Consider the following 21,869-nt stretch of genomic DNA (forward strand, 5'->3'; position numbering starts at 1 on the left):
TTCACATCCAAGACAGCACACTGGCGGGTATCCATTCACATTGTTTACCTACTACCCCATGTATCCTTCCGGAAGGCCTACAGTGTTACAAAGGTATTAAAGACTCCGACCGACACCGTGGCCAGATGTATTTCCGAGTCCCAAAATCAGCAAAACCCCAAAATGCAAAGCCCCCAAGCCCACCGTTCCCCGGCCAAATGCCAAAGAAATCTTGACTTGCAAACGCCGTCATCTCATGGTGTACATTGCCTCCGGGAAATGCAAGGAGATTCGTAAGTTGTGATTCTAACCCATGCCATTTCATGTTAGGGAGCGTTTACGACTCCTCGTTGCGGCGACCGCCTCGGGGGGCACCGCGATGGCCACGGCCTCGTCCACGGCCATCACCACGGTGGCCGCCTCGGCCGCGCCAGTCACCACGTCCGCGTCCGCGGTGGCTGCCAGGTCGGTTTCGCTGGACCTGGTGGAATCCGTCGTTGGGGTCGGCGGGAGCGGCGGTCTGAATCGGCGCATTAGTCTCTTTGCCTTCACGAGTATACAACATCAACATACCTCAGCGGCGTGTTCAGGGTGGTCATCAGCCCAAGACTGAGTGTTGGCAGCAGGGGCTGGGGCAGCAGCCTCGGCTTCAGTAGCCTCAGTAGCCTTCACGTCAACCCACTCCTGAGAAGCGGAAAGCTCCTGATTAGGGGTGTCCCAATGGCTCTCGGCGACGGCGTTAGCGGCGTCGTCGGCCACGCTGGCATTGGCCAGACCGTTGGAAGAAGGCTGGACAGCAGCCTTGATGGGAGCGGAAACATCGCCAGCCTCGATCTCGGTGGCGGAGGCGTGCGCGACAGTGGGGTCCGAGGTAACCTCGGCGGGCGCAGCTTCACCCTCAGCAGCCGGGACTTCGTCATAGGGAGTCTTATACTCTTGAGCCAAAGACTTGACCTTGGAGACTGCACCTTGTTAGGAAAGACATGACGGAACGGCCGGCCAACTTACAAGTGGTCTGCAGCTGCTCTCCGGGAACGCTGAAGATCTGGTCCTCAGTACCGTTGACAAGCTTCAGCATGGACTGAACGGCATTCTGATCGCCAGAGTAGATGGCGAGGAGGACGCCCTCGATAGCCTGGCTTTCGTCAGACTCGGGGTCCTGAGCCTCCTCACGGCGGTAGGCAGCAAGTCGCAGGAACTGCGACAGGACCAGCAGGTTGTCGTTCAGAGACTTGCTGGCCTCCTCCTTGGCCTCAGCAACAGCATCGGCCTTGGCCTTCTCGAGGCCCTTCTCCCACTCGGCCTTGTCGGCGGCGGCGCGTGTCCGGTACTGCTCGTCGACCTTCTGGTATTGCGTCAGCTGCTCCTCGAACTGAGCGAGCTGGGCCTGCAGAGCAGGCTTCTTGAGGATCTGGGCCTTCTGGTCGGCGTTGATGATCTTGGCGGCAACCAGCTCATCGAGCGACTTGTCAGCGTGTTGGCTTAGAAGGGCGTCGGTCTTGGAAGCGTTGGTCTAGTCGCGAGGGGTCAGTATGACGAAACGTCAAGCGTTTGGGCGCGAAAAGAGATGCGCAAGACTCACAATCTTTTTGTTGACATTGCGAATGTTCCTTTTGCGGCCGTCAGCGTCGAGCTCCCGTAAAACTGCCGCAGCAGAGCGGCGATACTCACTTTTGGAGCTCCTTGATGTAGGGGGACTCGAAGGTGTCGTCGCCGGTCTTATCGGCGGCGGCGGAGGTGACGCTGGGGGCGGGGGATTCAGTTCGCTCGATGGCTTTGGCGGCCTTCTTCTTGGCCGACTTGGAAGCGGGCTGAGCAGCCTGGGCAGCCATCGCGGGAGAGAGGGTGGTGTGAGGTCGAGGGTGGAGGATCGAGTCAGAGACTGTTTGCGCGAGGGTTGGAGACGCTGTCGTCGGTGACGTGCGACAGGCTTGCAGAGGTGGAGAGAGCTTGGTTTAGGGACGTAAACGTCGTAGAGAGGATCGAGAGGGAGTACAGGTAAGATGGATGCCGAAGCAGAGGGGTGGAGAGGTGGAGAATGCGGGTGAGTTGTGGGAGAAGACGAAAAAGAGGAGTTGGAGAGGAAGAAGAAGGCCAAGTTGTGGTGGTGGTGGTACAGGTCAAACGAGGCCAGCCAGCCCGCCCAGGCAGCCCAGGCCCAGGGCAGTGAGCGCCAGTGCCAGCCCGGGCGCCAGTGGCACTAACCCCAAGTGCCCGGCAACCCCCTGCATGGTCTCTGAGCGACACTGGCCACTCTTCTAGAAGCAGCAAGAAGAATGGATGGAGTCATCGAGACACAATCCAACAATGGTTCAATTGGCATGCTTTGTATTGATTCATTTCTGTCGCCGTGTGCTCGCATTCTTCGCCTTTGCGACAACTACGTATCCTCCCGTCCCTTTGGTTCAAGGGGTTCCATTGTTCCAGTTGCCATCCATCCATCATCATGGCAAACTGCCCCACTAACCCGCCAAGTCGCATTGGATTCAGCTGGTCTCGTGCTCAGCCAATGCACTCCATCTGTCTCCTCTTTGCGACGAGCCCCTTTTTAGAGGGTGCAGCGCATCTGGAGCCAATGTCCTGGTCCTCCTTGGACGTATTGTGTCGCGCCATAGACTCTATTGTAAGTGTCCAGCAAGTATGCCGTCGTGGTGGCGCAGGCTCGTCGCGACGCGGCTCTTTGACCCAGTTAACATCATCGGCCCCCGTTGTCATCCGATCTTGATCGCATATGTCGTGGTTCAAAGTGAGTTGTCTCTTTCAGCCCTTGAACTTTGTCAAGGTGTCCTGGATGGAACCGTCAGTTTGTGTTGGAGGAGAAGTATCGCGTGGCACATACTCTCGTCACCTTCTTGACGCTTCGCGCAGACAGTCCTCGCTCGCCTGATTGCTTCGATTGAATCGCCGCTTCCTTGACTAGGCTGTTATCATGATCGTTAGTATTCTTTCTGTCGATGTATGGTCTCGAAGTCGTACGTTTCCATGAACAGGACATAGTCGAGGAAGATCTGTAGCATGTAAACATTAGCATGACATGTTGCGACCGCGAGCCTATCCACACGCACCGTGACGTCGGCATTCTTTTTGATATTGTGATTAGAATGCGCCTTGATGATCTTCTTCACTGTCGCCTTGGGGTATGGCTTCTTTCCGAGCGCCATGGTGACGATGCTGATGATGAAGCTGGTCGACTTGTTTACACGCTTGAGCTGTCCCCGCAATTGGATGTTGACAAGGCGTGTTTTCAGCCTGGCGGCTCTCTGACCTCACCTGGTGCCTTGAGTGCGGAGCTGACCAATCGGCAGCGCCCGAGCTCGAGATACGTACCTGGGAGCTTCACACCCTCAGCCTGACCCGCTCAGGGCAATTTCAGTGTGGAAGGAACCTGAGGAGGGGCTCAGGTGTACAGTGTCAGCCCAGGTGCCTTATCCCCGCACTGTAACCCACCTTGGACTCTGGTGGCATTCGAGCTGTGGGCGCAAGATCACAAGCTCGATATCCGTACAACAGACACGCCTCAGTTGCCCAACATGGCCTCAATAATGCAGCGCCGCATGGTGAGTACTCTCCGGTAGATCATTCTGAGCATGAGCATGTCTAACCGCTGTCTAGCTGTCCAAGGCGGACGAGGAGACGACCGACGAAGTCGAGGTGCGACGAGAGGATCAGGACAAGATCAACCGATTCAGCCGGCTACACCAGCGTGAGATTGTCTTGGAGGAGGAGCTGGGCGCAAAGAACGTACGTCTGCTGGGGCTACCTGCCCAACGAATTATACAACCTTCTTGGACAAATACTGATCCCTCTGAAGAAGGAAAAGGAGGAACTCGACGACTTGTCCACAGAACTCGAACTTGCCGACGAGGACGAAAAGATCCAGTACAGATGCCCTTCCCGTCTCTCTCCATAAACACCGGCTAACCACCGCCACAGGTACAAAATCGGCGATGCCTTCTACCACGTCTCCCTAGAGCAGGCTCAGGAGATGCTCGAGGAAGCCACAGAGAAGCTCGAGGAGGAGTCGACAGAGCTGGAGGAGAAGCTTTCGTCCATCCGCGAGGACATGACCAAGCTCAAGGTCGAGCTGTATGCCAGATTCGGAAAGCAAATCAACCTAGAGACCTGAACAAGAAACTTGAAGCTCTTGATACCCCCCTCAAAACGAGAGAAGGCAAAATCCATGCCAAGCCAACACCGGGTGAACTCTTATCCTTAGTTCATTATGAAATGCAGCAGCCTGGACAACCTTTGACAGCAGATCTCGTGACGCCCCCAAAACGGGCCTCAAAGTCGGTCTCTAATTCCGATGGACGCCTCTACCAGGGTCGGCATGGCAGAGCAACTGCCTGGGCCTAGTGTTCTGTCACCTTTCCGGCTCTCACTGCCGGTCCGCAAGCAAAAACCATGTCGGCCGAAAAAACGAACCAAAGGCGAATCTCGTGGATAAAGCGGTCTATCCATCACCTTTGCCGCGATTCGTCATGCAATCTCGATGCTCTCCGCGCTAACGCGAACTGGGCTGCGATCGATATCCGATTGACGGTCCGGGATAGGCAACTCACCTCGGGTAGCATCCTCCCTCCTCCACGATGGTCTCCCGCAGAGCAATGCTCTCCCACACACACACTCGCCCCCCCGAAGGCGGCGCCATCCCACGCCCATCCGAACCGCCCCCCATATTTTGAGGCCCGGCTCCGGACTGCGAAATAGCCAATCGTGGGCCGGAGCCGTCTTATCCCCGGCTTTTGGGCGGGGTTGAACGCCCTTGTGTTGATGAACTGACCGTCATGGGAACACTCAAAGAGTCAGAGGACATTGCTCCGCTTTGCGTGCTGGGCCAACATGCTTCCTTTTTTTTGCATCCTCGGATAACTACCTGTTGCCACTCTGTTTCTCCAATTGACCCGTGTCTTGTGTGAATAACCTCAGTGACTTGACTGTATCTTGAGCTCATACAAACAACATGCCTTCGAGTGAATCCGGCGAGACGATGCGGGACCCGTCCCCATACCGTGAGTAAACGCCACTGCTGTACATTTTCTGTGCCTTGATTAGCAATGCCTTGTGCCGTCTTGGATCGTGAGCTTACGCACCACCAGGGGGTCGGAGAAGAAGCAGTACTTTCTCAGATAGGATCAACCGTCTGGAAGAGATCGAAGCTCAATCCCGCTATGAAGAAGAGGCGGCAGATCGAGGCATCGGTGCCCTTCACAACATTCGCTCGCGAACTCGAAGCCGTACAAACGAGGTTCTCGTCAATTGGGAGTTAGACGACCCCGAGAACCCATACAACTGGTCAAAGGTATGTGACTTTGGATCTAGTATAGTAGTTACTCCGCTGACGATGATTCCGTCTTTGTAGTCGAAGAAGAACCTGGTCCTCTTCTACACTGCTGTGCTAGTTATCAACTCCACCATGGGCTCTGCCCTGCCTAGCTTAGCCATCCCCAACATCGTCGAGGACTTTGGCATCACATCCCAAGCCGGGAAAGTCCTGCCCATCTCGGTCTACCTCATCGGCTACGTCTTTGGTCCCATCATCTGGGGCCCTTTGAGTGAGCATTTCGGCCGGAGGGACTTGAGCTTTGCGACGTTTGGCCTGTTTACCGTCTTCACCATGGCTTGCGCCCTCGCCCCCAATTGGCCTGCTCTGCTCATCTTTCGCTTCTTCTGCGGTGCCTTCGCGAGCTCGCCCATTGCTATTGTCGCTGGTATCCTGGCGGATGTGTATAATGACCCCCGGACGAGAGGGAGAGCCTTTGCCATATTCATGGTGGTGAGTTGCCCAACGTCATCATGACTTGCCAATACCTGATTGAAGAACCCAAACTAATTCGAGATAATAGTGTACAACCGGAGGTCCTATTCTTTCTCCCATCATCTCTGGATTCGCTGGTCCTAGCATTGGCTGGCGATGGGTCTTCTGGATTGCCCTCATCGTCGCTGGTGTGACCCTCGCCCTCATCGCTTTTCTCCCCGAGACGTACGGACCCATCCTCCTGTCTCGCCGTGCCCGCAAGATCCGCAAGGAAGACCCAGCTTCTAGGGCCATTGCCCCTCGCGATCTCGAGTCAACAGACCTCAGGCAGCTTCTCACTGTGGTTCTTACCCGACCCCTTCGCATGTTCATCTTTGAGCCCATTGTCACTACCACCTGTGCCTACCTTTCCCTCGTCTACACCATCTTCTACATGTCCTTCCAGGCATTCCCCATCATCTTCCAAGACGTGTACGGCCTCTCGCCCGGTGTCACAGGCCTCGCCTATCTCCCCATCTTTGGCGGTGCAGCCGTGACTCTGCCCATCTTCTGGGCCTGGGATAACGCCCTAGCCCGTGCTACAGCCCGCAATGCCCCCTGGGTTCAGCGTGAAGAATACCGTCGTCTTCCCCTGGCCTGCCTCGGTGGCCCCCTCTTCGTCATCTCTCTCTTCTGGCTCGGCTGGTCCGCCCGCGAAGGAGTTTCCTTTATCGCACCTATGCTGGCTGGCATCCCTTTTGGCATGGGTTTCATGCTCATCTTTATGGCCATGCTCAACTATCTCACAGACGCCTACGAGATCTTCGCCGCTTCCGCCAATGCCGCTGCTTCTACCTGCCGCTCCCTCTTCGCAGTTGTCCTACCCCTGGCCACAACCCCCATGTTCCGTCGCCTTGAAATTCCCGGTGCATGTTCCCTTCTTGGAGGTCTCAGTGCCCTAATGTGTATCATTCCATTCGTCTTCATCTGGAAGGGTCCCAGCATTCGTGCCCGCTCTCGCTTCTGCATTGCGTTGCGTGAACGAAAGGAGGAGATGCAGCGCAAGGAGGACGAGGCGAGGGCTCGGCTGGAGCGTATTGAGTTGAGGGACAAGGAGGACGAGAAGGAGAAGGAATACGTCTAAAGTGGTCTTGGCCTTGTTCAGAGTCGCCTGGTGGTTCCCAGACCGCACCCTTTCCTCCCAGCCTCTTGGTGCCCATACTGACTACTGACTCTAGCTCACTGTCCCTTGATGCCCACACCACGGTTTGTAGGATTCATCAATTGGCCAGGGCTCCCATTGCTCGTTAGGTCTGAGGTGCCTGTGGCGGGATATGTGTGTTGCTCAACACCCATTTTTTTACGACACAATGTCACGAAACAAAAGCAAGGTCTCCATAGAGTGTGCGAAGCCAGGTATATCATTCGATGTTTGGATATAAAATGCGTAAGTAGTTACTTAGTTACAAGCATCGCCTTGAATACCTACAGAATTAATGTCTTTACCAACTTCCTTTCGCAATTCCATAACGCCATGCCTATCCACTTTTGATTCGCACTGTTTCTCATCTGCTGTGAGGCCGCATACTGATACTCTTCGGTTCGTTCTGATATAAACTGCCGGTTGCGCCGTCAGAGCGTCGCTGCTTTCGCGTGAGTTCAGTCAGAGGCCTTCCTGCCCAGGTTATCGATCTTGAACGATGCGCACGTTGATCTGTCTCAATGAATGCCCTGAGTGCCTCGTGCCCTCTGATTTCTGCCGACCCTGTATCTGAACCTGACTTTCCCTGCTGACTGCTATTGGCGTAAGAGAGGCGGCTTTCCGGCGTATGAAACACATCTGTTGCCACTATACTCTCTTGAAGTAGACTGGGTGTGACAGGTGTAGCAAGGGTTTCGCCCAAGGCCGATTTATCACCATGGTCATGATGCTCCTCCATGGCTGCCTCGTGCATCAAAGCAGATATCCGGTCACCCAAACTCTTCGTGGATCGTGGTCTTGACGCTTCACCCTCGGGTGTTGACAACATATTCTCGCCTTTCATGTTATTGATTTCCCTCTCTAGCACCCGAAGCTCTTCATATCCTGACTCTGTGGGTTGGATTTCGAGTTCCGGGTACTCCAGATGAGCTGTTTGTGAGCTAACTCGCCCTTTCGCAGGCACATGCCCCTTTTCTGGTTGAAAATGTCTCGAGGGCATCAGTTTGACAATCTTCGACTTTACCACTTGCCCAAGTCTCGCGGAAAAGGAACGTGGCAGTGTCTGAGCACGTTGCTTCTCTTCGCCAGGGACCAAATCAGTGGCCTAATAAACCTGGCCCTCTGATGAGACAAGCTTGATTGCAAAATCTCGTGGATGGACATTATCCTTGGCTGAGGCATTCTTGTTTCTCTCTTCTCTGTTGTATGATGGAAACCTCGCCCACGATTTTGGAGGACTCTCCAAATTTAGAGACACCAAGCTCTTAGCACCCTCAGTCGTGTGAGGAGTCCCAGGTCGCATTTGAGCAACCCATCTTTGAATGAGCCATTTGGAATTGTGCTCACCAGACACTTCATCAGTTGTTGGAGTTAGCTGGGATATTTCTCTCTGGGTATTCTCTGTCGAAAGAGACCCCTTGCTGACTCTTTTCTGCGGTGTGCTCGTCACTCTCAATGATCGGTTAGATGACGCACTTCGTTGATGGTCCGGATTGGGCGTGCTTAAGCGATTGCTGCCGCTGTGCCGTTCTTCTGCCTCGAGCCTGATGGCACGTTGCCACAAGTCTGTAGCGCTTTCCTGACGTTCCACATGTGGCTTTTGGAAGATCTCCGATGATAGTGGGCTCATATGGGACCGGATGCTCAGATTCGACAGCTTCTTTCGTCTACCGCTTGCTCCTTTTTTGTGGCCGATAGTCGTCTCTGGAAAACCAGGCGTAGGACTTCGCTCTCGTGAGAGGCCAAGCATATCTCCTTCGTCGTGATCACCGAGGCTTTGAGAACTTACCTTGAACCGGATTGGGACGGTGAGATGAATCTTGCTCATGAAGGACTTGCGAACAGGTTGTCCAAGAGAGGGCTCGTTGAACTCTTCGCGGAACCGGCTCGTATACTGACTCTTGGACTTTTTTCGACTGAGTAAGTCGCCAAATCGTCTCTCAATCGTTCCAAGTTCGGCCTCACGTTGGAGAAAACTCGCACACTCTGATTGTGACCGTGATGTTGTGTCGGGAGCGGCCTGGGTGGAATTTGGGCCCTGGCAGCAATGATCAACGCCAATTTCTTTGCTTTGAGGCTGATCGTCGTTGCTCGAGTTCTGTTGCTTCTTGGCACTTTCTTGGTCCTGAGAAGATTTGGGCTGCCCTGATCACCGTGTTAATTGACATAGTGTAATGGGTGACTAAGAACTCACACTTGAAGGGGGACAGTTCCATACCTTCGAGTTCTTTGAGATCTAGGCTATACAAATTCTGTCGAGAGCGAGCAGGGCTTGGCTGAAACTTGGATGGATAACATGATGATGAGTTATCGACAAGAGAGTTGCGAGTTGTTGCCACCGTCGGAGCTCCAGTTCGTTCTCCGGAAAGAGGTGAAGAAGTGTGTCCAGTGCGTCGAGAGCCGATCTCGGGATAAGGATTCACCTTGCATCGTTCTGAATCGAGGTCACCACTTGGTTTCGCCCTGTCAAGTGCACCAGTGGCCACAGACACTTGGTTGGCTGGTAACGTGTCTTCCTTCAAGAGGATGTTCTGGGAGCCGGAGGTCGGTTCTTTCTTCGCTGTTTCCGCAGGTCCAGACTGGTTTACAACCTGAGAGCTATCGATACCACCTCCAGTTGCTTCTTCCTCTTCGTCATCGTCAAAATGAAGGGTCGAGTTGTCTCGTGAACGAAGGCCCTGAGCAATCAGCCACACTCCAAGAGCCGAGTGGCCATCGGCGGAAGAAGAAGCATGGCGACTATTGAAGCTATTGTCAGGGCCCAAAATGCGATCAAGACGAGTGGCACTATTAGACAACTGGAAAGACTTCTGAGAATGGGCTTGATCTATTTGTCCGGACCGAGGTGTTTGCGATAGGAGGTTGGTGGCAAGATCAGCTCCATCACTTTTATCACCGTCGTTCTCAGCCTTGTTGTCGTCTTCCGTCGGATTATTTCGATCCAATGACATTTTCTTTTGGTCATCCGTGGCGTTTTGCGACTCTGGCACATCTCTTTCGTGAGATTGATCTTTGCCAGACCGTGGTACTCGGGCATCGAGGGAGGGAGATTTATTGACGGCGAATTCAATGGCGTCTCGAGGTCCAGCACTTGGTAAGCCGAGGTTGACTATGGATGCTATGCAGCGAATGCCATGCGCAGGCTTGTTTTCCATGTCGTCGTCTGGTTGTTCTGTTTGCAGCTCATCCTGGATTCTCTGACGCATGAGACGCCTCAACTCGGCTCGTCGTGCAATCTCCTCGTCGCTATTGCCAAGAGAAGTAAGGGATGGGTTCTTGGTACTCGAGTCGTGAGACATGGTTCGAATGAGCCTGTTCCGCACGGCGTCAAAAGCACAGCCTCCCTTCTTGGCTGCATGGGATTGATCCTGATCGCTGTCGGAATCGTCGTCGAGGGGGTGATGGATAATGGAACCATTGTCATAGGAGCCTTGATGATTTGGCATCGCCCATGGAGCATCGGACAACCCAATCAGTGAAGGTTGGTACCTCAGCTCCGAGTCTGCTTGTCCCTGCACAGTAGGTGAGGTTGGAGAGGGAATCGGCTGAAGGGCTACATCTTGGGGAGGAGATGATGATGATGTTCCTGGGGTCATGCGATGGGGCTTGCAACAGCAAAAGAGTGTCATTGGGTTTGTCCGGGGGAAGCCACAAAGGAAGGTCGAGGATGAATGATGGTGTTCCAAGAAAGCATTGGTTTCATACGCCCGCGAAGGGCCAAGAACGAGTACGGCCAGAATGGAGATGAAGAAGATCAAGAAAGACGTTCGAAGGTTGAAGGACGAGGAATTCAAGGGTCAGTGGACACTCAAACAGATGACGGGAAGCCTGGAAGTCTGCTGGGGCAGTCATGTCTGGCCTCTCCCATCTCAGGTTGTTCCTTCCCTATGAGGGCATTCGTGCCATGCCTCGTGCATGTAGTTGCCTCTTGCCTTGCTCTACCGAAAGCATGATAAGAGGCAAGGAAGGAAGGCACAATCCCACATCTTGCATTTTGATATCGTCTTGTCCTCCCATTGATCCAGTTGTATTAGATCGATGTTAATTGGTCGTCGTCTCGCCCAGTTCGTTTCTGTTTTGTAACATCCATTCACGAGTCCTTAGGCATTTGATGCAGGGTTTGATTTCCGCCCATTGCTCCTCAATGCTTAATTGGAGCAGCTACTGGAAGGCATTGTAGCCGTCACGAAAGCAATTTAGGGGTTATGATGATCATCGAATTGGCAATTGAGAAATGGCGGCAGTTTGCTACGTAGTCAAGTAGCAATCGCAATCCAATCATGCTCGTACGCGAAGTTTTCACCTTGAAGAGACATAGCTCATAATCCTAAAGACGGAACCTTGCCGAATTAGATGTCTAGGTCAAAAGTGCCACGAATCAAGGTGAAGGGCCTCAAAATCAAGGTGAATTCCGATTATGGTTATCGCCTTACATGATTCGCGTCCGCAGCCTCCCCTTCCCAACAATTCATGGCGGGAGGGGTTGGTAAACTCAGACATGGATCCATGGAGTCATGATGTCTCACGTAAGGGCTAAGCCTCTCAACCGAACATCGAGAGAAGCCCGATAGAATGGCCGATTGAGCCCGATATTGCCCGGTAGCTACAGTTACATAGACCCTAGGTTCAAACACTCGTTACAGCAAGCACAGAGGGACAATGATGGGGCACGTGGCACGCCCAGCGGCACGCGATGGCAGGAGACGATGAGATGGACTCTTAGTGGGGAGCAAAGAACGGCCGATCAGACAACAAGTGGCAAAGAGTGGGTGCAAAGGCCGATCTACGGCGGCGTAAAATTTGGTCCCAGATCCTTAGCTTGCTCTACGGCGTCTCAATGGAGAGAAAAGGGCTTGGATTGATGAGGTGATTGACCCTCGGGAGCCGAGACCAAGCACGCCTTCGCGGACGCCTGCTGGCCCCGCCCCGTTCGCCCTGCGAAAACGGTGCAAACCCTTGCAAAAAGCTGCAGAGCTGCTGCAAACTGCCCCTCCATTAGCGTCGCCGACAGCCCGCGAGCCGCCTGAGAGGCCCTGGACATCCACACCGGCAACCGCCATCCCCGGCCAACCAACCACGGCACGCCTGTTGTGCGAATACGTGAGATTGCGCAGATTGAGGTGTTGCTGTCGCTAGGATAGAGGGTACGTACTTCAAAAGCCTGAAGATCAGAACTTTGAAGCTTCCCTGTGTGTCTGTGTCTAAGGTGGTGCCAATGAGCAGCCAATCCATCACTTTTTTTACCCCTCCCCCGCTTTCGGCCTGGTCTCCCTGCCTGAGATTTTCGTCTCAAAAACATTTTTCTACCTCCCCTCCTTCCCTCCTTCTCTTCTTCTTTTTTTCTTCTTCATCCTCTCTTTGCCCTCTGTTCTCTCTCGAAAAGGATCTCTCAATTGATCCAATTTGGTACAGGCAAGGGCTCTGAACCAATCTGTACGTCAAGCTCCCTCCTTCAAGCTCCCCTCCAGCTCTTATGAGTCGACTGCCCCTCACCCCGCCCTTCTCCCCGCCTGCTCCGTGCTCCCCACGCTCTCTGACGAAAACTCTGCTTCTAACTTCTACAATAGCATCTTCCAAACCAAAAGAATCATCCAGAGTACGGATAAACCGCCAAGATGGTTCAGTCCGCGATCCTCGGTTTCCCCCGTATGGGTGTCAACCGTGACCTGAAGAAGGCCACCGAAGCTTGTCAGTCTCCTGAAAAATACCTGTCCAGGCCTCACCGCTAACAAAGCTTAGACTGGGGTGGAAAGATCTCCCAGGCTGATCTCCTCGCTGAGGCCAAGCGCCTCCGTCTTGCCCACTGGAAGATCCAGCAGGATGCCGGTGTCGACGTCATCCCCAGCAACGACTTCGCCCTCTACGACCAGGTCCTTCACCAGATCCAGGACTTTGGTGTATGTTCACCTCATAACAATCTCATGTCGTAAGCATGTGCTGACCCCACCTCTCAGGCCGTTCCCGAGCGATACACCAAGGATGGCCTCGACCCCATTGACCAGTACTTCGCCATGGGCCGTGGCCACCAGAAGGAGGGCGTTGATGTCCCCTCTCTGGAGATGGTCAAGTGGTTCGACTCCAACTACCACTACGTGAAGCCTACCCTCCAGGACAACCAGACCTTCACTCTCACTGCCAGCCCCAAGGCTGTCAACGAGTTCAAGGAGGCCAAGGAGGCTGGCATCCCCACCCGCCCCGTCCTCGTTGGTCCCGTCTCATTCCTCCACCTCGGCAAGGCCGACCGTGGTCAGTCTGTCGACCCCATCGACCTCCTCGAGAAGCTTCTGCCCGTCTACGAGCAGCTCCTTACCCAGCTCAAGGAGGCTGGTGCCGAGACTGTCCAGATCGATGAGCCCGTCCTCGTCTTCGATCTCCCCGCCAAGACCAAGGCTGCCTTCAAGCCCGCCTATGAGAAGTTCGCCAGCCTGGGTGACAAGATCCCCAAGCTCGTCTTCACCACCTACTTCGGTGACATCGTCCACAACCTTGACCTCCTCCCCAAGGAGGTCTATGGTGTCCACATCGACCTTGTCCGCAACCCCGAGCAGCTCGAGACCGTCCTCGGTGCCCTCGGCCCCAAGACTGTCCTCTCTGCTGGTGTCGTCGACGGCCGCAACATCTGGAAGACCAACCTGAAGCGCGCCATCGAGATTGTCGAGACTGCCATCCAGAAGCTCGGCAAGGACCGCGTCATTGCCGCCACCTCCTCCTCCCTCCTCCACACCCCTCACACTCTTGCCAGCGAGAAGAAGCTGGACCCCGAGGTTGCCGACTGGTTCTCTTTCGCCACTGAGAAGGCTTCCGAGATTGCCCTTATCGCCAAGGCCGTTACTGAGGGCCCTGCTGCCGTCCGTGAGCAGCTTGAGGCCAACGCCAAGTCTATCCAGGCTCGTGCCACCTCTCCCCGAACCAACAACCCCCAGGTCAAGGACCGCCAGTCCAAGATCACCGAGCAGGACTACAACCGCAAGAGCGAGTTCCCTGCCCGTATCAGCCAGCAGCAGAAGAAGCTGAACCTCCCTCTCTTCCCCACCACCACCATCGGCTCCTTCCCCCAGACCAAGGAGATCCGTGTCCAGCGAAACAAGTTCACCAAGGGTGAGATCACCCTTGAGGAGTACGACCGCTTCATCGAGAAGGAGATTGATGAGAACATCAAGATCCAGGAGGAGCTTGGCCTTGATGTCTTCGTCCACGGTGAGCCCGAGCGAAACGACATGGTCCAGTTCTTCGGTGAGCGCCTGGATGGTTACACCTTCACCACCCACGCTTGGGTTCAGTCTTACGGCTCCCGATGCGTCCGACCTCCCATCATTGTCGGTGACATCTCCCGCCCTGCCCCCATGACCGTCAAGGAGTCCAAGTACGCCGTTACTGTCTCCAGCAAGCCCATGAAGGGTATGCTCACTGGTCCCGTCACCTGCCTCCGATGGTCTTTCCCCCGTGACGACGTCCACCAGTCCGTCCAGGCTGAGCAGCTTGCTCTTGCCCTCCGTGATGAGGTCGTCGACCTTGAGAAGGCCGGTGTCGACGTCATCCAGGTCGATGAGCCCGCTCTCCGTGAGGGTCTCCCTCTCCGCTCCGGTGAGGAGCGTGACGCCTACCTTAAGTGGGCTGTCAAGGCTTTCCGCCTGTCCACCACTGGTGTCGAGGACTCCACTCAGATCCACTCCCACTTCTGCTACTCTGAGTTCCAGGACTTCTTCCACGCCATCGCTGCCCTCGATGCCGATGTTCTGTCCATCGAGAACAGCAAGTCTGACGCCAAGCTCCTCCGAGTCTTCGTCGACTCTGCCTACCCCCGCCACATCGGCCCTGGTGTCTACGACATCCACTCCCCTCGTGTCCCCAGCGAGCAGGAGATCAAGGACCGCATCGAGGAGATGCTCCAGTTCCTCAAGCCTGAGCAGCTCTGGATCGACCCTGACTGCGGTCTCAAGACCCGCCAGTGGAAGGAGACCAAGGAGGCTCTTAGCAACATGGTTAACGCCGCTAAGTTCTTCCGCGCCAAGTACGCCCAGTAAATATCAACCCGTGCTGTGTGCTTGAGGGTTGAAGGGGACGGTGGCGTACGGTGATGATGATGATTGTGTTAATAAGGAGTGTGCTTTTTTGTGGAGGCTGAATCTGCGGATCAGCTACGATTTCAACATCGGCGTTTGGGGCTGGTCAAAAAAGACCAGTAGTGTTTGTGGAATCCCAAAAGTTAACCTACGGATACGGAATGATATTGGGAATGGGACGGATGGTTTGGCGAGCATTCAACATTTGCATATACCCTCCCAATTGGGAGCAGATGGAGGTCTAAAATCAACAAATTGACCTATTTTTCATGATTATGAAAACTTTTTGCCAACACGCTTTACTGCGATCTTAGTGTCTTTTGCAAAGTGAATTGTCTCATGTGTATCTTGACGTTGTCGACTTGTGGTGTTGCTGGCGGCCATCATGTCAAACATGAGAGGTCACGTGCTCACGCGTGTCAGGAGGCCCCACGTCACAACACGCTCGCCTCGTCTCTCAGGGAAAGAATACAATTGACACACGCAATCAGCACCTTGGTGTGACGCTCGCCAGGATGCCTCCCATCGTCATCCTAGACTCTGATGATGACGATGACCATGGTTATTCCCCACCACGAAGTCCAAGGGGGCCAATCTCTCCTGCTGGAGCTGAGGCTGCGACGAGTCATTCTTCAGGGCGTGTAAGCCGCGCGACAACATCAACAGACCCGTCCTTCTTCCGGAATATTTACGACGAGCAGAATGATGCCGCTCGAACTTATGTTCCAGAAGGGACGACCCAATCTTATGACCAGGATCGACTCTCAAGCTCAGAAATGACAGCACCAGCACCTTTCAAGCGCACCATAACAGGACTGGTTGAACCATCGTCGCTCGTCTCTGTCACAGACCGTACAGCCACAAAAGGGCAAAAAGCCCTGTATGGAAACACACCGGATGAATGGACACAGGCGTCAACACCAGGGAGGAAGAAGGCACCCACGGCCGTTATGGATGATCCCTGGGATGTCCCAAGCTCTCCTGAAGTTGGGCAGAGACGCCCGAAAACGAAGATTCGCATTAAGCGCCGAGAGCCACAGCAGACCCTGGGGTCAACTTCAAAAACCACATGGGACTTGCTAAACACAAAGTCTGGGAGGAATCCAGAGCCAGTCCATAACGGGCTCGAGATCTCGCCATCAGGGAGGAGAAAGCGAAGGAAGGTGGAATATCCAGAAACATCTCTTCAAGGATCTAATGAAGTCGATCTGGTCACCATCCCCTTCACCAACGACAATGAAGGACGAGAATCACAGCCAGAGCCAACGCCCAGCATGCTTCCGCCCACGCTACCGGTCATGGACGATGTTTCCTTCTACATCGCCCCAAAGCCCTTGACTGAAACTCAAAAGATGGAGTACGAGAGTGTACATATGCCATCCAGCGACAGCCTAAATCAGCCATTGCCCCCGATTTATCAGTTCAATATCCAGAACATAGGTTCAAGCGACGAAGCAACCAATGTCAACACACCTCGGAGCAACGGAACCTGCCTGATGAGCACTGCTCCAATGCCCAGCACGGCCCCGATGCCCTCGAGTATAATGGACCCACTGAGGATGGCTACTGGGCAGTCTGTTGGGCTGAGATGGGATTCGTCACCCGACGTCATTGCTGGGGGCGAGTCACCGCCGAGGGAAAAGCAGCCGAGACAGCGAGAGCGTCAGAGACGTGAGAGCCCGGCTGAGCCGGTGGTTGATGAGGTGCCAGAGCCGGCCAGGGTCGACCAACCGGAATTGCCACCTGTGAAGGAGACGAGGACAGTCGACAACGAGCCGCAACACCTGGAGCCTCCAGCAGAGCCCCTGGTAGAACCTCCGGCAAAGCTTCCCCCGGAACCAGCCACGAAACCCTCCGCCAAAGCAAAGAAGCCGAGAGGGCGACCAAAGAAAAAGGCAGCCGCAGAAGAAACTCAACCGGCGGATCAACCAGAAGTGACACCAGTCACGAAGCCAAAGAAGAAACGAGGCAGGCCACGAAAGGCAGACCAACCTGCAACAGAAGCGAAGGAAGCAAGCCCACAAGTCGAGCAGCCGTCAGTTAATGATGCAGTTCCTTCCACCAAGGTCACTAAGCGATCTGCGGCGAAGTTTGAAGCACATCATCAAGTCGAGGAGGTCAAGGTCGACGATGAGCAGGAAGAGGAGAGCAAAGAGGCCATGGATAGCCGAGAAGACAAGTCTGTGTTGCAGGAATCCAGACCAACCTCCATGAACAAGGTCGATCCCAGCGAGGACGAGATTTCTAAGCCTCTAGAAGATACAACAACACCAAGAAAGGAAGAGAAAGAGGAGAAGCCAGCAGTCGTAAGTAAGACTACGACTCCCTCTCGAGGACTATCGGCAATCCTCAACAAGCCAGTCTACCGAGTTGGCCTGAGCAAGAAGTCAAGAATTGCTCCTCTGCTGAAATGTCTACGCAAATGAGCGTATTTGGAAACTACAGGAAACGCCTGTAACCCAGAACATGGCTCGATTTAGTGTCTATGACGACTTTGGCCTGTCGATATGGGCATTGAATTGGTTGTATTGTTAGGATATACAACCAACAGGCTATTCATGGCGAGGGGCTGAGCGTGCGTCTGAGATAAATAGAGGTTTGGACGAGAAACGAGTACATCTAGAATACCCAACATAATTCACGATCATGACATGTAGTTTCCTGAAGCTTTTGTAGGAGTATGAATCAAATTTGTAAAATACGTCGGTATAGTATGGAGATGTGCAGTTGCATCCGACGTCTCCGACTATCCCACACTCCTTTGTCTAGGCTCCAGGATGTCACCTTGACAAACTTGATCGACAACTTTCTTGAAATTTAAGCAGCCTTCTAGTTTAAAGGATAGCCTATGAGACACCTCTCACTCTACAGCGGCCAGACCACGTCACAGACTTTTCTGTTTGGTCACAGAGCGAAGTTCTCAGTCAGGGAAACATCGACAAGCCAGCAAAGTCTTCTAACTGAATCAGTTTGATGATCCCAGATGTGCTCATCAAACTGGCCTTGTTTCTACGTATCCATTTTTCTCTGGACACAAAGCCAGGAGTGTTTCCAAATACAAGCCTCCCTTACAATCGCCGTCGTTTCAATCTGTTGTTCGTTGTCGCCAGCCAAGGCGTGTTCTCAGACAACGAATAAGGGAAACCGTCCCGGAAACAAGCCCTGGGGCAGAAACGCTGGCATTTTGCGTATCAGCACAAGCTACTGATTGTTAGTTATGGATGCTTTGATCCCCCAACGGCCGTTGCTTGCTGATACAACAAGTCTACTTGCAAGCAGAACAATCACAACAGCGAGTGCCAACACCAGCACACAATACAGAAGAATCCATCAATTTTGTTTCTTCGGCCAGAGCCAAACAGGAGCTCTCCCGTCTGGGAAAAGTCTAAATACCCCTGACCTCTCCCAACTTTCACCAACTTCTTCTCCTCATCAGCACACACTACAACTCAACTTAACTCACAACTACTTAACTCAAGATCACTCAACTCGCAACAGCTCGGCCAACAGCTTTCACTTTCTAACTAAACTCACTCTTCACAATCATGTCCGGCAACGACAACGACAAGAAGGTCGACTGGACCCAGGAGGCCAAGGCCCGCATCATGGCCGCCAATGTGAGTTACCCATCACTTCCCTTCTGCAAAGCCATACGAATCCAAGATTCCAAACACTATGTTATAGGCCAAGTCTAGCAACGATCCTGAGTCTGCCAAGAAGGCTCAGTCGGAGGCTGACAAGGCCGAACACGCCAAGACTCAGGCTGGCGAGCAGGGCAAGGAGAGCGAGAAGAAGTAAAGGCACGGCATGGCAGGGGTGATCTGAAGGATGGAAAGGCTAGGGGTGGAAGAGGACAAGGATTGAGGATATGAGAAGTTAGGAAAGGGGCCTGTGTATCAATTATTCTGCATCAGGGAACTAGTCAGACTCAAAGCAACATCTCATCCTTCCTCTCATACAAGCCACCTCAAATACTTCAGTGATAGTAACCAAGCATACAGAGCAACTCATTTAGGCATATACAGGTAGTATGGTCTTTCAAGGAGCTGTTTATTGTCGCTACATTCTCCCTAGTCCAAGGGGATCCACGTCACCATTCATTCGCCGTGTGGCCACCATAACCTCCCTTCTCAGCTGTCATTGGGTTGACCAAGTTAAAATCATTCGCCGTCTCACCGCTCAATGCGAAGATGACGGCGAGATGAGAGGGATACAATAGATAATAAACAGACAAAGTCAACACATGGTTCCAAAAAAACGCCCTTTCATAATGCATGCATCTGTGCCCGTATTTGCCCAGGGGTAATCACTCAGAGTTACCCAAGTTAAAAGTCCCAAACCCCTACCAACCGGGATATCTGTTTTTCATACATCTTTCGGTCAGGAGTTCTCAGATCCTGCCCTCGTCTTCGAGCGAGTCGATGTGTTTCTTGATAAATTCAAACGATGAAAAGAAGATGGCGTTCACCACGCATGAGCGGGTCATGGAGACTCCAAGGCCGCGATACATGTGCCGCTTAAAGAACTCGATCTTGGGTGCTGGCTCAACCGTTTGGCCTTTGGAATAGAGGAGGGAGTTGCGCTGGTAGATGCTCTTGGCCGAGTCGATGGGATCTACACATATTGTCAGTATACAAAACGAGCAACAACTTCAAAACTGCTCACATATCATAGCCCAAGAGACCAGCCCACACATACCCCCGGCGGCTACAACGGCCGCCTTATTACTGTTAGGATGATCGCCAGCCAAGGTGTTTCCGACCTGTTTCCCGCTTTCATACACCATAAAATAAATGGCCGTTCCCAAAGTATCGCGTACTAGGGAGTCCGTTAGCATCGACTGCCCCGTGATTTGTACAAATCACGTACATAGATGAAGTTTAAAGCCAGTGTAAAGTCCCAACACGCCGCGGTGCTTAATTATGTTGGCCATTGTCCGGAGCGTGCCCTTATTCTGATAGCTAGCAGCCACCGCGTGACTACCTCCATTGGTGACACCCCGCTCGGCCAGCAGGACAGAAACCTGGGCGCTGAGTTTTGTGAGCTCGAAGGGACAGGCGAGGAATGTTATGGCGGAACCAGCAGTCGCGCCAGCGGCCCCGAAGCATGCGACTGAGTAGAGATTCGGGTATGTACCGCGTTGGTTGACGTGGCCGATGATGTCGAATCCGAAGTTTCGTTTCACCCAGCTGGAGTAGGAATATTTGGCGCGTTGGTAGATCGAGAAGGAGACAGTACGGACGAGGGTGATACTGGCCATCGGGGCCGTGACGCCTACAATACTCAGGTGAGAAAAAGGAATAAACAGGTGATCTCAATTGGCTCGGTTATACCTCGAAAAAAGCCCCCGAGCTTTTCATTTGCGTAGGTATGCCGCACGCAATCAAGAAATCCCTTGTAGTGGTATGTCTGCATGCGCGTCTTGACACTATCGAGAGGAAACGCGGCAAGGGTGGAGAAGACGCTGGAGGAGCTGGCCGAGATCTCGGTTCGATATCGCTTGATAAATCGGTGGTAGGAATGGTTCTTTGGTGTTGCGGCGACGGCGGCGCCCGTCGCGGTCATGGCCGTCGTCTCGCCATCGCGTCGCCCTCCAGCGCCGTCGGGCATGATGATTGCAGAGCTTGCAGCCGGGGATGGGAATGACGACGATGACGATTGATGGCCTGTAACATCTTGGTGGGCCAGTCGAGCTTCAGCAGTCATTGCTTCCTCCCGCTCTCGGGGGGAGAGAGCAATTGGGCCTCAGACCAGAGGGCGCCGAGGGGGTAGGCCAGGCCAAGAGACGACGGGAGGCCTGAGCGAGAATCGAGTTGCGAAGCCGGTTTTGCTTGCAGCAGCTGTTATTCGGAGGCGCGGTCGAAACACGGCCTGTCGCGGACAGCCGCAGGGTCCATTCAGACGCGAGACACCAGAGAGCCGAGCGTAGAGACGATGGGGGAAAATCGACGGAGGGGTTCGAGGGCCCAGTTTCGGAGGTCGGGGGTCGGAGCGGCGGCGGGTTATCGGGCGGTGGGCGGCTCTTTCTCTCTGCTCGGGCGCTCGGGCGTCCGGGTGCCCGCGGCAGACGGCGGCGGCGAACGGCAGCGGGCAGTGGATGCCAAGTTGCAGCTTCTGGACAAACAGTCAAATTAGGGGGGAAGGGGAATGAAAGATGAAGGTTGGAGGGTTGAGGTCTGCGGCAGCGAGGGTGGAGATATGTATTCAAGTACCTATCAATTGGTCTGCCAGACGGGAAGAAAGGCGCGGGGGAGAAAGAACGGGTCATGTCTCTCTTGCGAACCTCAAAGTGCCAATGTACAAATCCTCGGATATGGAAAGCGCGGGCACCTCAGAGGCTGGCCTCGCTTATCGTGGGGGAGAGACGAAATGGAAGCCACGGCCTGCCTGCGGGGTTCGCCCCCCCTCCATCTCAGGCATCCCAAGGCATGTCGTCCCTGGGAGCAGCGTGTCTTCAGGGCCTACGTCCACTGGAAGACTTCCTCGGCGCCCTGTAAGGCCATCAAGATCGGCTGTTGGTGTCCGACGACTGGACCTTGTTCATTGGTACAAGCACTAACTGCCGAGTGCTTCATCACATGCTTTCAATAGTCCCTCTACTTTCTGGGTTGCATTTCTCGTTCCTTTTTCAATCATGGATCACCTTCAGCTGCATTTCTGAGCTTATTGCGTGGTTGTTCTCTTCCAGCTGGTTCAACTCCAAGACTCAACATCAAACATATCCCATCATGAGACGAGACGTCCCTTCCGACATCATGTGCCCCGGAATGCTCCGAACTCGAATCATCCCAATGCCTTTGCCGTTTCTCAACCGAAGCTCTGTGGAATCAGGCGGACTTTCAAGTCCGGATACTTGATCATCCAATAGCCGCGGGCGCAAATCCTCTCC

General features: G+C 53.9%; 8 protein-coding genes across 8 annotated transcripts; 4 read left to right on the top strand and 4 right to left on the bottom strand.

Annotated features, from left to right (window-relative positions):
- Window positions 1-316: 316 nt before the first annotated feature.
- LRP88_03263 (uncharacterized protein) lies at window positions 317-1,811 on the bottom strand (the record flags this gene model as incomplete). Its single annotated transcript, XM_083239890.1, has 5 exons — window positions 317-499; window positions 553-890; window positions 988-1,492; window positions 1,562-1,589; window positions 1,651-1,811. 5 exons carry the CDS (start codon window positions 1,809-1,811, stop codon window positions 317-319), a joined length of 1,215 nt encoding a protein of 404 aa, XP_083105020.1.
- Window positions 1,812-2,739: 928 nt separating this feature from the next.
- Window positions 2,740-3,140, bottom strand: LRP88_03264 (uncharacterized protein; the record flags this gene model as incomplete). Its single annotated transcript, XM_083239891.1, has 4 exons — window positions 2,740-2,766; window positions 2,819-2,900; window positions 2,956-2,987; window positions 3,045-3,140. 4 exons carry the CDS (start codon window positions 3,138-3,140, stop codon window positions 2,740-2,742), a joined length of 237 nt encoding a protein of 78 aa, XP_083105021.1.
- Window positions 3,141-3,509: 369 nt separating this feature from the next.
- Window positions 3,510-4,105, top strand: LRP88_03265 (tubulin-binding prefolding complex subunit GIM3; the record flags this gene model as incomplete). Its single annotated transcript, XM_083239892.1, has 4 exons — window positions 3,510-3,536; window positions 3,592-3,720; window positions 3,791-3,858; window positions 3,913-4,105. The coding sequence occupies 4 exons, from the start codon at window positions 3,510-3,512 to the stop codon at window positions 4,103-4,105; spliced, it is 417 nt and encodes a 138-aa protein (XP_083105022.1).
- An 837-nt stretch (window positions 4,106-4,942) lies between these two features.
- Window positions 4,943-6,860, top strand: LRP88_03266 (major facilitator superfamily domain-containing protein; the record flags this gene model as incomplete). Its single annotated transcript, XM_083239893.1, has 4 exons — window positions 4,943-4,991; window positions 5,109-5,281; window positions 5,342-5,755; window positions 5,826-6,860. The coding sequence occupies 4 exons, from the start codon at window positions 4,943-4,945 to the stop codon at window positions 6,858-6,860; spliced, it is 1,671 nt and encodes a 556-aa protein (XP_083105023.1).
- A 1,560-nt stretch (window positions 6,861-8,420) lies between these two features.
- LRP88_03267 (uncharacterized protein) lies at window positions 8,421-10,513 on the bottom strand (the record flags this gene model as incomplete). The annotated part of the gene is made up of 3 exons (XM_083239894.1): window positions 8,421-8,483; window positions 8,707-9,062; window positions 9,112-10,513. 3 exons carry the CDS (start codon window positions 10,511-10,513, stop codon window positions 8,421-8,423), a joined length of 1,821 nt encoding a protein of 606 aa, XP_083105024.1.
- Window positions 10,514-12,532: 2,019 nt separating this feature from the next.
- Window positions 12,533-14,941, top strand: LRP88_03268 (5-methyltetrahydropteroyltriglutamate-homocysteine S-methyltransferase; the record flags this gene model as incomplete). The annotated part of the gene is made up of 3 exons (XM_083239895.1): window positions 12,533-12,605; window positions 12,657-12,814; window positions 12,872-14,941. The coding sequence occupies 3 exons, from the start codon at window positions 12,533-12,535 to the stop codon at window positions 14,939-14,941; spliced, it is 2,301 nt and encodes a 766-aa protein (XP_083105025.1).
- Window positions 14,942-16,254: 1,313 nt separating this feature from the next.
- Window positions 16,255-17,406, top strand: LRP88_03269 (uncharacterized protein; the record flags this gene model as incomplete). The annotated part of the gene is made up of 1 exon (XM_083239896.1): window positions 16,255-17,406. One exon carries the CDS (start codon window positions 16,255-16,257, stop codon window positions 17,404-17,406), a length of 1,152 nt encoding a protein of 383 aa, XP_083105026.1.
- A 1,964-nt stretch (window positions 17,407-19,370) lies between these two features.
- LRP88_03270 (mitochondrial carrier domain-containing protein) lies at window positions 19,371-20,545 on the bottom strand (the record flags this gene model as incomplete). Its single annotated transcript, XM_083239897.1, has 4 exons — window positions 19,371-19,594; window positions 19,646-19,798; window positions 19,850-20,254; window positions 20,314-20,545. 4 exons carry the CDS (start codon window positions 20,543-20,545, stop codon window positions 19,371-19,373), a joined length of 1,014 nt encoding a protein of 337 aa, XP_083105027.1.
- Between the last annotated feature and the right edge of the window lie 1,324 nt (window positions 20,546-21,869).

The sequence above is a fragment of the Fusarium phalaenopsidis genome (assembly GCF_050370095.1).
Source record: "Fusarium phalaenopsidis strain FUZ10S chromosome Unknown contig_32286, whole genome shotgun sequence".
NCBI classification, from domain to species: domain Eukaryota; kingdom Fungi; phylum Ascomycota; class Sordariomycetes; order Hypocreales; family Nectriaceae; genus Fusarium; species Fusarium phalaenopsidis.